This window comes from Siniperca chuatsi, linkage group LG19, assembly GCF_020085105.1.
Source record: "Siniperca chuatsi isolate FFG_IHB_CAS linkage group LG19, ASM2008510v1, whole genome shotgun sequence".
NCBI lineage: Eukaryota > Metazoa > Chordata > Actinopteri > Centrarchiformes > Sinipercidae > Siniperca > Siniperca chuatsi.
Genome location: NC_058060.1, coordinates 9,977,568 through 9,989,766, shown reverse-complemented (window position 1 = coordinate 9,989,766; position 12,199 = coordinate 9,977,568). Strand labels below are relative to the sequence as shown.

Below are 12,199 nucleotides of genomic sequence, written 5' to 3'. Positions count from 1 at the left end.
ACACTCAGCCGTGGAAGTTGCTACTTGCTTAGGTCACCTCAGCTTTAACAAGGCTCTTTCTGCCTTTAATCACCAATGCTGTACCACTGACAGACACAGACAACTCGTAGCATAAGTAGACATAAAGTGTTGGGCCTACTCAGTTATAGAATTTAAAACCTTCACATTTTGTCAATATAACTTTTAATGTAAAAGCATCTTGTGCATGGATACATTTCTTGCTGCCTTATACATTTCTTGTACAGCCAATTGAAGCTTATAGTAGTGTGTAGTATGTGCTGCAGTGCATTCAACAAAATGTGGGTTGAAGCAGTTGTTACGACATGATCGGTAGCATTTCACTGACTATAAGTGCAATGGTGAATGCAGTCTGTATGTACTCCATGCACATGCACACACATGTATTCTGTATAGGCGGTCCTTGAGTGTCTAAGCCCTGCTTTAGTGGTCACCTGTAAGCCAACTGGGATCTTAAATGAGATGGTGATGGGCTTAGATGTGACTGGTGTTGGCGGGGCTACACTCCGTGCAAGAGTATTAGTGGTGCTTAATAAAAGCAGTAATACCATCGGAGCCAACGTGGTTAAGGGCGTGTTGCTTTAAAGAAGAAAAAGTACACAGAGAGAAAAGATTAAGCCAGAAGGGGGGATCTTTCAGCTTCTCAGTAATCAGTACATTCCCTTCATTGCCACTTGCAGACAGAAAAACAGATGCACCTTTAGGTTTCTAGACATGTTTAGCAAGTTGAAGGGCCTCTTCAGTGGCCCGCATGTGCCAGCAGCAGCTTCGGGGACCACCACAGTGGCCCCTGACCCAGCTCCAGCTCCAGCTCCAGGCCCAGCCAAGGTAAGACTTGTTTGGAGGTGTGCTGTATATTCCGTGAGTGAATAAAAATGTTCTTTATGAACTGTAAGATATTTTTATTCGTATCTAGTGTCTCCAAGGGTATTGGATTCTTCTGTGATGCTCTTACAAGCCTTCAATAGTTTTCATATTGTTCAACATGTGCCAGTAACAGCAGTAGCAGCCAAGACTGAAATCAAGCATGACCACAAAAAAAATAAATATTGTATCCAGCCTGTAATACAGCGAAGTTTGGTTACATGTGTTTCTCCTACGATCACAGCAGTGGCTTCTTATCTGCTCCTCCATCCATTCAACTGCTCAGTGCTCTTGCCAACAAACAATCAAATGAAATTGTTTTATTACATGGATCTCATTGATATCGCTCATTACCCAACGGGCACTTTTGAATTCTATTCATCTCAAACACAGCTTGTTTTTTTTAATGAGTCTATCTGACAAGGGAGTCATTTGTCAAATGCTAAATTCACTATTCTTTAAAAATGCTCTCTAAATTAAAATGTCTCTCTAATGGCCGTGGCTTGACTAATGAAGCCGAGCATCTGACTTTGTGGAAAATGTTGATTTGTGGTGTAGGAGGAGAAGCCAGCCGATAAGGAGAATGAGGCCAAGAAAGTGGACAAACCGCAGGGTAAGTCATCATTCATTTGAGAGGCTGAAATGGCACAATTAGAAACTAAATTACTGCATGTCCCTTTTTGTTTTACTTTGCATCAGATGGACTTTCTTTGTGATGACTGTCCTTTGCCTATCCCAGGCAGATACTGGGAAGACTGGGTCTTATAAGGGGTTCAGGAATATATTGTAACTTTCTAAAATATATTTCCATGTTTAGTTTTGAGAACATACACTTAAGGAAGGATTCATCATAAAGGTACACAAATATCACATCTCTTGTAGCTATGCCCAGATGCCCTGAGTGTATCTATAGTGTAAATGCTTATTTTTGCTAATAAGGTATATCAATTTGTAATGTTACTAAAATGACCTCAGCAACCTCGCCAATGTCTGCAATTGTTCTCAAAGCATTTTTGATGCTTATTCCTGTCATTTTTCAAAACATAAGTTGTGCCGTATCAACTTCAAATGGCTGTAATCAGCATTGTGTGCACTTGTAAGGCAGAGATATCGATCCAGTAGAAAATCTGATCATTAAGACAACAAAGTGGCACACAAATGACACAAATTGACTGTTGACAGCTTATCAATATGAAAAGTTCACCTCTGGTCAACTTTTCTTGAGTGTATTGTCTGTCCAAACATCATGCTCCCTGCTTTCTGAGATCTATAAGATAAATTGAATTTCAGTGACTTGTTTGTGTTGCTCTCAGTCTAGACAGCTGTCTTGAAGCAATTTTAGGCGCAAGCACAATGGGTGGGTTATCCATCTAGGTCCTGTCACCCAATACAGCTGATTATACTCTTTCTTAATGTCTCTGAAAACCAAAGAGATGCAACTTAACTCCTAACACTGCTCCAACTGTAGTTAGCGATGCTGGATACACATGCAGTATGTTTTAGGCTCATATTTAACCAGTGCAGCACAGATGCCAACAAGGGATGAACTCTTGGAAGCTAAACTAAATTAGACTTAAGAAACGGCCAGATGCTTCAACTAATCCATTTTAACAATAATGACTTTATTTGTATAGCATTTTTGCTATTTCAAGTGCTTTACAGTAAAACAAATAAAGTAAAACAAATTAAGTAAAGTAAATGAAATTGAGACCAGAATAACGCATTACAAAAATCAAGTCTGGAGGAGATAAAAAGTAATTATGATTGTTCCCCTATCTCAGAAGCAGCTCCAGCTCCAGCTCCAGCCCCTACAGCAGCTCCAGCTCCAGCTCCGGCCCCTACAGCAGCTCCAGCTCCAGCTCCGGCCCCTACAGCAGCTCCAGCTCCGGCCCCTACAGCAGCTCCAGCTCCAGCTCCGGCCCCTACAGCAGCTGCAGCTAACCCTGATCAAGCTGGACCTGAGGGGTAAGACCTACACCCTTTGTAGTTTCTGTAGTTTCCAACTGTTTTAGCAACAATCACAATGATATCAACACATCTTCATCATCGCCATTACGTGTTTTTTCTACCTGATTTGTTCTCGGACATTTAATTGCAGGGGAGATGCATCGAAAGCATGACACAAGCATAGGCAGTTAAAGAGAGAGGTAGATATAGTGTATTTATCCCTACAGTATCTGCCCAGCCTCTAAACTCCACTTTGGCTTACCAAAACACACACACGCCTGCCAAGACACTGACACCACAAACCAGTATCAAATTAATCATCCAATGGACAATAATTAATCAGATCCCCTGGCAAGATGGCAGAGAGAGACAGAGAAAGCCCTCAGAGATGAACGCAGCATGTGAGATCTTTATCCCCTGGTGCAACATGCATATTAACAGGCGATTGACCTGAAAGTGGATTAAAAGCTTTTCAGCTTTTCAGCTTTAAGAAGCTCACCTTCTGGGCCAGCAATAAAAACCATGAAGGCGACAGGTAAAGACAGACTCGGCTGAACCTCACAGCTTTAAGCACATGTTCTTTTCCAAATGAGGAGACATGTCGTAAACGTTTCATCAGTGGATAATAAAGGAGTGGTGGTGAGAGCTCGGGGCTCCGTGTGGAGCTCAGTTAGAGGTGTCAGCCGTCAGCTTGAGTTACTTGTGGAATCAATAGCCAAAGGTGATGCTAATATACTGTACTCTGTACTCCACAGCAAGGCTACACTGGTATGGGCTGATAATTGGCATGTTATAAAAGGATCTCATGCACCCCAAGGAACATAATGCAGTGTCTGATTATATTGACAAATGAAAATTATTTTTAAAAAGACTATTTACAATGCTAATCACTAATCAAGATTACAAAATGCCTCCAGGTTTGGCCATTTTGGCACAGGACCTTGGGTAATAAAACAGTCAGTGGATGTTTTGCTTTAGGAGTGCATATTCCCAAACAAAGTGCCCCACAGTGAACTTGGTACTAGAGATGTTACCCAACTGCACACATTGGCTGAGTAAGATGTTATCACATACTGTGTACTGTTGCAGGCACAGCACTCTGGTCCAGCAACACTTACAGCAAACAATTACCTGCTTCGGCATCCATCAAGATGTCATATGTTTGTACATGTTGTAACACTGATTGTCCAACTGAGGGCAGAATAGACGCCTTTCTGGATTTGGGAATCTTATTTTGGGGTATCGGAGTCAGATCTTTACTTTGAAAACTTAATTTTAATCAGCAAGATCTATATGATCTTGGATTGTAAAACAGGAGCTTTGAAAAACACCTCTTACATCTGTGTATTTATTATTATTTCTGATGAACATAAAATATGTGAACATTTGGTTGCTCATGTTTAAACCTCTTAAGTTTGCCACGGCAAGCACAAATTACTATATCTATAATTGCATAAATCTACAGTTTTTTCCACTGTCTTCGTATATACACGTTACACACTAGCTAAACCCAATGCAGTCTAATACAACAGTCCTGCAATAAGTCCTGCCTTCATGAAGGTTATAATGTTCTGTTTTTATTGAAACTGTTTTCAAGAGGTGTTGATTCAACTGTCTGGCCATTTCGGAGGCTGCAGTTTGTGGTGCTGTGGAACTGTATTGTGTTATACAGAGGGGTGCTTCTGTTATAATTCAACAGCACCACAAACTGCAGCCTCCAAAATGGCCGTACAGTTGAATCAACACCTCTAACAAGATGCAAAGTGATGATCAGTCTGTGTCTGTCTTGTATTTTGCAAGATAAAAATGGGGCCCTCTACTTGATGAGACACTTTAGCGAGATGACGAGCTGCAGCCTTCAGGCTAGATTAAATCTATGGAGGCTTCCTATCAGTACTGCGACGAATTGCCACCAGGCAGGCTGAGCTGCAGTTTTGGCCAAAGCAGAGAAGCATCTCATGATAGTTGGCGCTCCACTCTTAAAGGCGTTTTCACTGCTCTCTCTAAGTCGCGCAATACATTCAAACGTGAGGCATTGTGAATGGGAGACAGAGCTATATGTCTGTTGAAACTGTTTTCAATAGCATAGTAGGTCCTTGGCGTCGTGTCACATTGCCATACCTTGGCTTTTGCTGAAACACCACCTCTGCACTCACCTTTGAGTTTTGAGCTCACCTTTTAACAACTTTGTGTGACTTTATTTCACTTTGTATCCCAAACTAATGTGGAACACTCACCTGTGGAGGACAGTGCTCCACATCAGCATAGTGCACCCATAACATAGTACCACTGTAAAGACCACATCCTACACTGTGTCAATGAAAAGGAAGTGGTGCCCCCTTTTTTTAATTTGTTGTGCCTTCCTGTTTGGCTTGCTGTAAACTGTTATAAGAATATTTTATTGTCTTTTGATTTGATAAAAGTGCTTAAATCAAACATATTCGAGACAGATTTTTAAATATTACCAAGCTTAGTGCAGTGGTGATTTATTTGCAATGACTGGACACAAAGGAGTCCTTCCTGGTGCCTGTCAGCCAGATGTATTGCTGAAATCTGTCCACTAGGAGGCGACATATGAACACAGTGTCCGCACTGCTGAGGCTGAAGTTGCCTGAGTCTTTGTCAGCTGAGTCTTTCCACTTAAAATAGCATTTCACAGTATAAATGTCTTTATTTGACATTACAAATCACAATTTCTATGCTGAGTCATGTGTGAAAAGCAGTTTCTGTAGACTGTAGACTTAATTAGAAATAAGTATTTTGTTTAAAGTGCTCAGTTAAACCAGCCACACTATAAATTTGCACAGATTCCAGCCCCTGTCACTGCTTTAGCTTTGTATTTATGCTTGTAGATTTGAAGGTATTTTTTACTTACATTTCAGTTTAAACCTTCAATAACTGTTTGGTTTTTTGGTGAACACAACAGTGACATATCAGCTTAAGCTGATATGGTGAACTTGTTAGCATACAGTCACAGACGCAGACACAGCCAGCTGATACTGTAGCAACATTAGCATTTGTTCCAGTTGTGTTTCTAGCAACTTGGCTAATGTAAGTCCAATATCAGCTCTGTTTTTGGTCTCTACTAAGCTCCAGAGGAAAATATCTGGCTCTTTAGCTGCTAAATGATCCACCATGTTCACCAGCTAATATCAGTTGTTAACTTTGTCTGCAATTGGTTGCTGCAGAGTCTGGTGATAATTCTCTGTGGGTTCATCACTAAGAGTGATACTTGTCACACTACACATAACTATAAAATATTGATTAAAGCCGCTAAGCCACAAGTGTTGCACTTTGGCACATCAGAAACTGTCCAATTTACCCTCTTCCACTACTATTAAATACTGTAAATAAATTTAAAAAAAATCATAAAACACTTGAAGTGCATCAAAGGATTTTTTTCCCCAGGATTTTCAGCAGATACAAAAGTTCTGGTAAACTATCTGATGTTTGCTAGTTTTTCTGATGGTATTTTCCATCTTCAGACAAGAGGCAGCTCCTCCTCCATCTCCACCCATCGTCATCAACAAGTATTCAGATGAGCAGCTCAGAGCCATAGTCAAACGGATGAGAGACAGGCTGCAGCTCTACAAGGAGAAAGTGGTTGATCAGTATGCTTCATCCCCAGAGATCAGCCCTCCTGTCAGTGAGTACAGACTCAGAATTATTCATCTGTATGCACGCAAGTTAGAGCTTCACTTCAGCTGTGTTATTAAGCACAAAAGCTTAATATGTGTGACTTGTGATTATAGTTATCAGCTTTATCGGGCAATAAGGCCACAAATGATGATCACAAATGCATTTTAATTGCATTGAATGTTTCAGCACACTCAGTCTTGATATTGTCCTTTCAGCACCTCTGCTACGCAAAGACAGCTACACAAAAGTCATAGAGGAGAGGAAAAGGCAAGCGGAGGAGGAGCGAATAAAGAAGGAGGAGGCTGAGAAGAAGAAGAAAGAGGAGCAGGAGAAGAAAAAGAAGGAGGACGAGCAGAAGAAGAAAGAGGAGGAGGAGAAAAAGAAAGCAGAAAAGGAAGAGAAGAAGGACATGAAGTCTACGTTTAAAGAAGCTGCCTGGTTTTCGGTGGACATTGTGCTGAAGCCAATTGAGGACCAGATGGACTCTGTGCTGGGGAAGACCATCGACCCTTTTACAGACCATCGCTACATCGCCTGGCTGAGCTTGGTGACTCTGGCCTTCAACTACAACACCTGGTTCATCACGGCCCGCCTGTGTTTCCCGTACCACACCGAGCGCTCCATCCCTTACTGGTTCACCTTCGACATGCTGGCCGACCTCATCTACCTCACAGACTCCATCATCTTCCAGCCCCGCAAACAGTTTGTCAAAGGAGGAGACATCATAGTAAGTCTGGGAAGTCAACGGAGCCTATTGCTCAGATTTAAGATAGAACTAAGATGACAATTGTTATTTTCTTCCTTTCAGAAAGACAGAGCGTTGACAAAGAAGAACTACAGAGATACACAGAGATTCATGGTAGTGTGACTTGAATTGTTTGAACATTAGGGTGCGCTCATCTCAGTGACCTCACACATCTGTCTCTCCTCAACAGTTGGACATGGTGTCCCTCATACCATTCGACTTGCTGTACTTCCAGTTTGGATTCAAATCCGTTTTCAGAGCCAATCGTCTGCTGAAGGTGAATTCACTCTCTGTTGTGGAAAGGTCAACCAGCTGATGATCAAAACGTACTAAAGTTTACCAGAGTGACTTTGTTTCCCTTTCTGTGGCTGCCTTGGCTGACATTTCCATGCCTATTCTCAAGGCAGATACGTTTTTTGAGTTCAGCGATCGTCTAGAGAGCATCATGGCCAAGGCTTACATCTGGAGGTAAGTCACATGCAGTTAATTAAGCAACTATGATAATGCCATTTGTGTTGTTATCATACACACACCATTTTCAAAAAAGATCTGAAAGCTGAGGAAGGCTAGGGTGTGTTTGACTTAACATCAGGTCTAGGCAAAGACAGGAACTCACCTTTTACTGACACATAAAAATGCATGTGCAAAATAATGAGTAAGCTATGTTTAACAAAATCTTCATGTAGTTTCCACTTTAAATGGCAGAGTGTGCCAGTTTAGCTACAGTTGACAGTGAATCTGTTACTTTACAGTTACTGGTTTTGGGTGTAGCTCATTGTGTTTCCTCTGCTTTGGCAACCTACATTGTCGTATCCCCTTAAAGCAGCCACTGGCTTTAACACAGTGAGAGAAAGAGGCAGATAGACAGAGAGGAGCAGCTAACGGCTTTACTTTTCTGTCAGAGTGATGCGGACCATCGGCTATCTTCTCTTCATGCTCCACCTCAACGCCTGCTTCTACTATGTGGCCTCAGACTACCAGGGCATCGGGAAAACTACATGGGTGTACTCCGGTCTTGGCAGCGCGTAAGTACGGAAGCTTTGCACTCCTGCTTGTGTTTGAGCGTATGGCATTCTGGTTTGTGTTCTCTCCATATTGCACACTGATCTGGTCTGAAGTTGACCTGAGTAGCAGATGATGTGCTCTTTCTGACTGTTACTAACAGGTTACCACATTCTAAGTCAAATCAAGATGCTTGACACTTCTGTCTCATTCAGAACGACATGTTTGACTTATGTCAACACATTAGGGAATTAGTGTATAATTACATCATCATTGCATCATTGTCGTGTTACTCAAAATACATATTTGCACTAATGATGTGAGCAAGTGGCAGCAGACAGACTGAGTTCAGAGCAGAGGAGGACTTAGTCAACAATCCACTGCTAAATTTTTATTGATTCGAAAATGTAATTACCAAAGGCCACAAAACTCCTAGTTAGGTGTGATGAATGTCACATGGGTTTAATCATCAGTGTTTTATTAAATATTTATGAAACAAAGCTCCATTTAATAAAAAAAAAACAAGTAGGACTGTATTACACAGACTTTTAGAGTCACTGCGTTGCTTGCTGCACTGAGCTCCAGTTTTCTCCATCCCTGAGAAATCCAGCGACAGTCACGCATTGAAAATGTCTTGTATGCTCCATCTTTGCTGCTGCTGCAGTTACCTCAGCTGCTTCTTCTATGCGGAGAAGTCCCTGCTGATGATCGCCGAGTTGCCGTTTCCGGACACCATGTTCGGACAGATCTTTCAGATGACAAACTACCTTTTCGGGGCATTCTTTATGTCCATCATTCTTGGCCAGGTAGTTTTTGTTTTGTGATATTTTTTAATCTTTTTTTTCCTTTATTATTTTTTCTTTATGATTTTTTTTTTTTTGACGATTTGGTCGACCTGTTTTTGGATGGCATAGGCTATATGGCACTATATACATTTTGCAGCAAGACATCAAGGGAATCAAACTTGAAAAAGGGGAGAAACAGTGATTCAAAGTGTGCCCTGAACTCTGGACTGCCACACTCCCTCCTAAACACATGCACACACACACACACACACACACATACTTATTCTATCTATCTATCTATCTGTCCAAACGCCCCCACCCTCTCCACAGGTACCTGCGTTGTTACTACTATGCTGTCCGCAGTCTGATCAACATCGGGGGTCTTAATGAACCCCATACCGTCTTTGAGATTACCTTTCAGATGACTAACTTTTTCACGGGCGTCTTTGTGTTCTCCAGTTTGATTGGACAGGTAACATAGAGACACATTCTGCCCGTAGCCTGAGGCAAAGTAGCGTTTCTATATTAGCATGGCATCACCTTGTCTCGTTGATGTAGTGATAGATGAATGAAACTTGTGTTAGAACACTGACAGTCATCATACCATACTAGCCTCACTATCTCCCCATCATCCATCACTCCAGCCGTTGTTGTGTCTCACTGGTTCCCTGCGGAGTCTTGACTGTCAAAAAAACGTTTTAAATGTAGCATTTTAACAACAAAAGGTCATTCAATCTACTGTCTAATTGAGAGGAGTATCCAATTTAACCAAAGTTTTCCTCAGTTCATGTATATTTATTCTCACCATCGCCTTGCCTCAGATGAGAGATGTCATCGGTGCAGCCACAGCAGGACAGACCTACTTCCGGTCCTCCATGGACAACACCGTGAACTACATGGTGACGAACCACATCCCCTCTTTGGTGCAGAACCGAGTCCGCACCTGGTACACCTACACCTGGGACGCCCAGGGCATGCTGGGTCAGTAACACTGGACGAAGTACTCAGTGCAATTTTTACAGGATGTCAGAAAGCCTTGAATTATAAGAAACCACTCAGTCCTACACATATATAGCGCCTTAAAAAAAAACATGGTACTACTTTTTCTGTTTTCTCTTGATGCTGTCAGATGAGTCCGAGCTGCTAGATAAAATGCCTCTGGTGATGAGAACCGCCATCGCTGTTGACATCAACCTGGCAACCTTTCAGAAGATTGATCTTTTCAAGGTGCCTTTTCAAGACACCACAACACAGTAAAACAGGCGTACTGTAGCTTGGCCATTAAGTCCAATTAAATATCTCCCCCCTTCCAGGGCTGTGACCAGCAGATGTTGGTGGACATGTTACTGAGGCTCAAGTCTATCGTCTATCTGCCTGGAGACTTTGTCGTAAAAAAAGTGAGTGTAATAATCTGTACAGTATTTGTTTTTTGTTTTTTCTGCATGTATGTGACTTTGCCCTCTCTGCAGGGCGACATCGGTAAAGAGATGTACATCATTAAAAGTGGAGCGGTGCAGGTGGTGGGAGGACCCGACAACAGCATTGTGTTTGTCACGCTGAAGGCCGGCTGCGTGTTTGGAGAAATCAGGTTAAGAGAAAGTTCCCACTTTGTGTTTGTTAGACCAAATAGACAGTCTGAAGAAAAAAAAATCATTATAAATTCAAGATGTTTAATGGGCACAACAATGTAATGCTCCTAATCAGATGCAAATAAATTCAAAGAACACTGTCTAGGAATTTTCAGTCATGAAATGTTTTGGTTTTTTTTCTCAGTCTGTTGCAGTCATCCAAAGATGGTGGGAACAGGCGGACAGCTAATGTCAAAGCCTACGGCTTCGCTAACCTCTTTGTCCTGGAGAAGAAAGACCTGTTTGACATCCTGGTCCACTACCCAGAGTCCCAGAAAGTGTTGGCCAGGAAGGGCAGGTGAGTCAGAGGCCTGAAGGCAAACAGCTGACTGCTGATGTGGCTGGAGACTGGTCATTTCTTCACTCATGCCCTCATTCAGCTGCAAGGAGTGATTACTTAGTTAGTTTTGAGTAACCTATTATCATTTTTTTTTTACAGTTTATTATTTACTTAAAATAATTGCAACTGCTCACCTTCATTATAACTCATTTTTAATTTAAGATTATATGCAACTGAGGAAAGCATTTATTATTTTAATTGATAAGTAGCTCTCAATTGATTTTCAAAATCTTAAATGCTTTCAAGTGTTTCTTCTTTTCTAATAGTTGCTTTTATGAGAGAATTCTTGACACACAGCCATTTTGCCACTCAATGTATTTTCTCTGCTGAGCAAGCTTTGCAGTATACACAGTATCAGAGGACATTTGTTCCATTTCTTCATCATGTTTGGCCAGAGTCTCTGTTTTTATGTGTGTAGGAAACTAATGAAGGCGAAGGGTCCGGCAGCAGCGAAAGTTGAAGAGGAAAAGAAGAAAGGACTGGCGCTGTTCGGACCCAAACCGCCCACACCCAAACTGCTGCGTGCTTTCGGAGGAACCGTTAACAGAAACCTTATTGACAAAATGAAGGTAACAACATTTAGTACATGTCTGTCTGTTCATATGAAAGCCATCACTGACTGCTAAACATACCATATTTTGTATTTCTTCCCCAGATTGCTGCTGGTGGCAAGTGAGGATTACAGTGAATTTATTTTTTATAACTCCTTTTTTTTTGGAGTGATTGTACAGTTTTATTTTTATCCTCCTACTACTCTTTTGTACTGAGTGTGCATGTCCTGTCATTTTAAGATGTCGTTTAAAATGGATGCAAATTAGATTTCAAGTAAAATTTGTGTTGTGACAAACAGATTTAAACACCAAAAATATATTTAAACACATATTTCCAAACTATTTTGTGCAATATTTGAATCTCAACTACTGCCCCTAGTGGATACTGCTTGTTGCATATTGTATATTGTATCTGCCTATTCACCTTTTTTTGTTTGTCGGCTTTTATTGGCTATATTTGTTTCAGTTTGCCAATGCACTGCAGTTGTAAAAGCCTAACAGAGATTACCTATCATAACAATTGGTAACAATAATGCTCACAATAATAGACTATTTGATTGATTTGATCTCTGCTGCTTGAATAAATAATTCTCTGATTTAACTACAGTTCACTTATAGTGGCATCCTGTCCTGTTTGTTTGTTGTGTATCTGTCTGTCAGCTTTGCGTTGGTACAGCAGG

General features: G+C 41.3%; 1 protein-coding gene across 1 annotated transcript; it reads left to right on the top strand.

Annotated features, from left to right (window-relative positions):
• The first annotated feature begins 579 nt into the window (after positions 1 to 579).
• On the top strand, positions 580 to 12,125 carry LOC122866841 (cyclic nucleotide-gated cation channel beta-3). The gene is made up of 17 exons (XM_044177006.1): positions 580 to 846; positions 1,441 to 1,495; positions 2,664 to 2,847; positions 6,315 to 6,475; positions 6,684 to 7,195; positions 7,277 to 7,327; positions 7,404 to 7,490; positions 7,617 to 7,681; positions 8,116 to 8,238; positions 9,331 to 9,472; positions 9,822 to 9,981; positions 10,130 to 10,227; positions 10,314 to 10,397; positions 10,470 to 10,588; positions 10,774 to 10,926; positions 11,387 to 11,537; positions 11,624 to 12,125. The coding sequence occupies exons 1-17, from the start codon at positions 733 to 735 to the stop codon at positions 11,642 to 11,644; spliced, it is 2,280 nt and encodes a 759-aa protein (XP_044032941.1). The 5' UTR covers positions 580 to 732; the 3' UTR covers positions 11,645 to 12,125.
• Positions 12,126 to 12,199: the final 74 nt, after the last annotated feature.

Coding starts and splice junctions, on each gene's coding strand:
- LOC122866841 (XM_044177006.1), top strand. CDS start 733: ATGTTTAGCAAGTTGAAGGGCCTCTTCAGTGGCCCGCATGTGCCAGCA. Junction 8,239..9,330: donor TACTCCGGTCTTGGCAGCGC/GTAAGTACGGAA, acceptor CCCTCTCCACAG/GTACCTGCGTTGTTACTACT. Junction 10,398..10,469: donor GAGACTTTGTCGTAAAAAAA/GTGAGTGTAATA, acceptor CCCTCTCTGCAG/GGCGACATCGGTAAAGAGAT.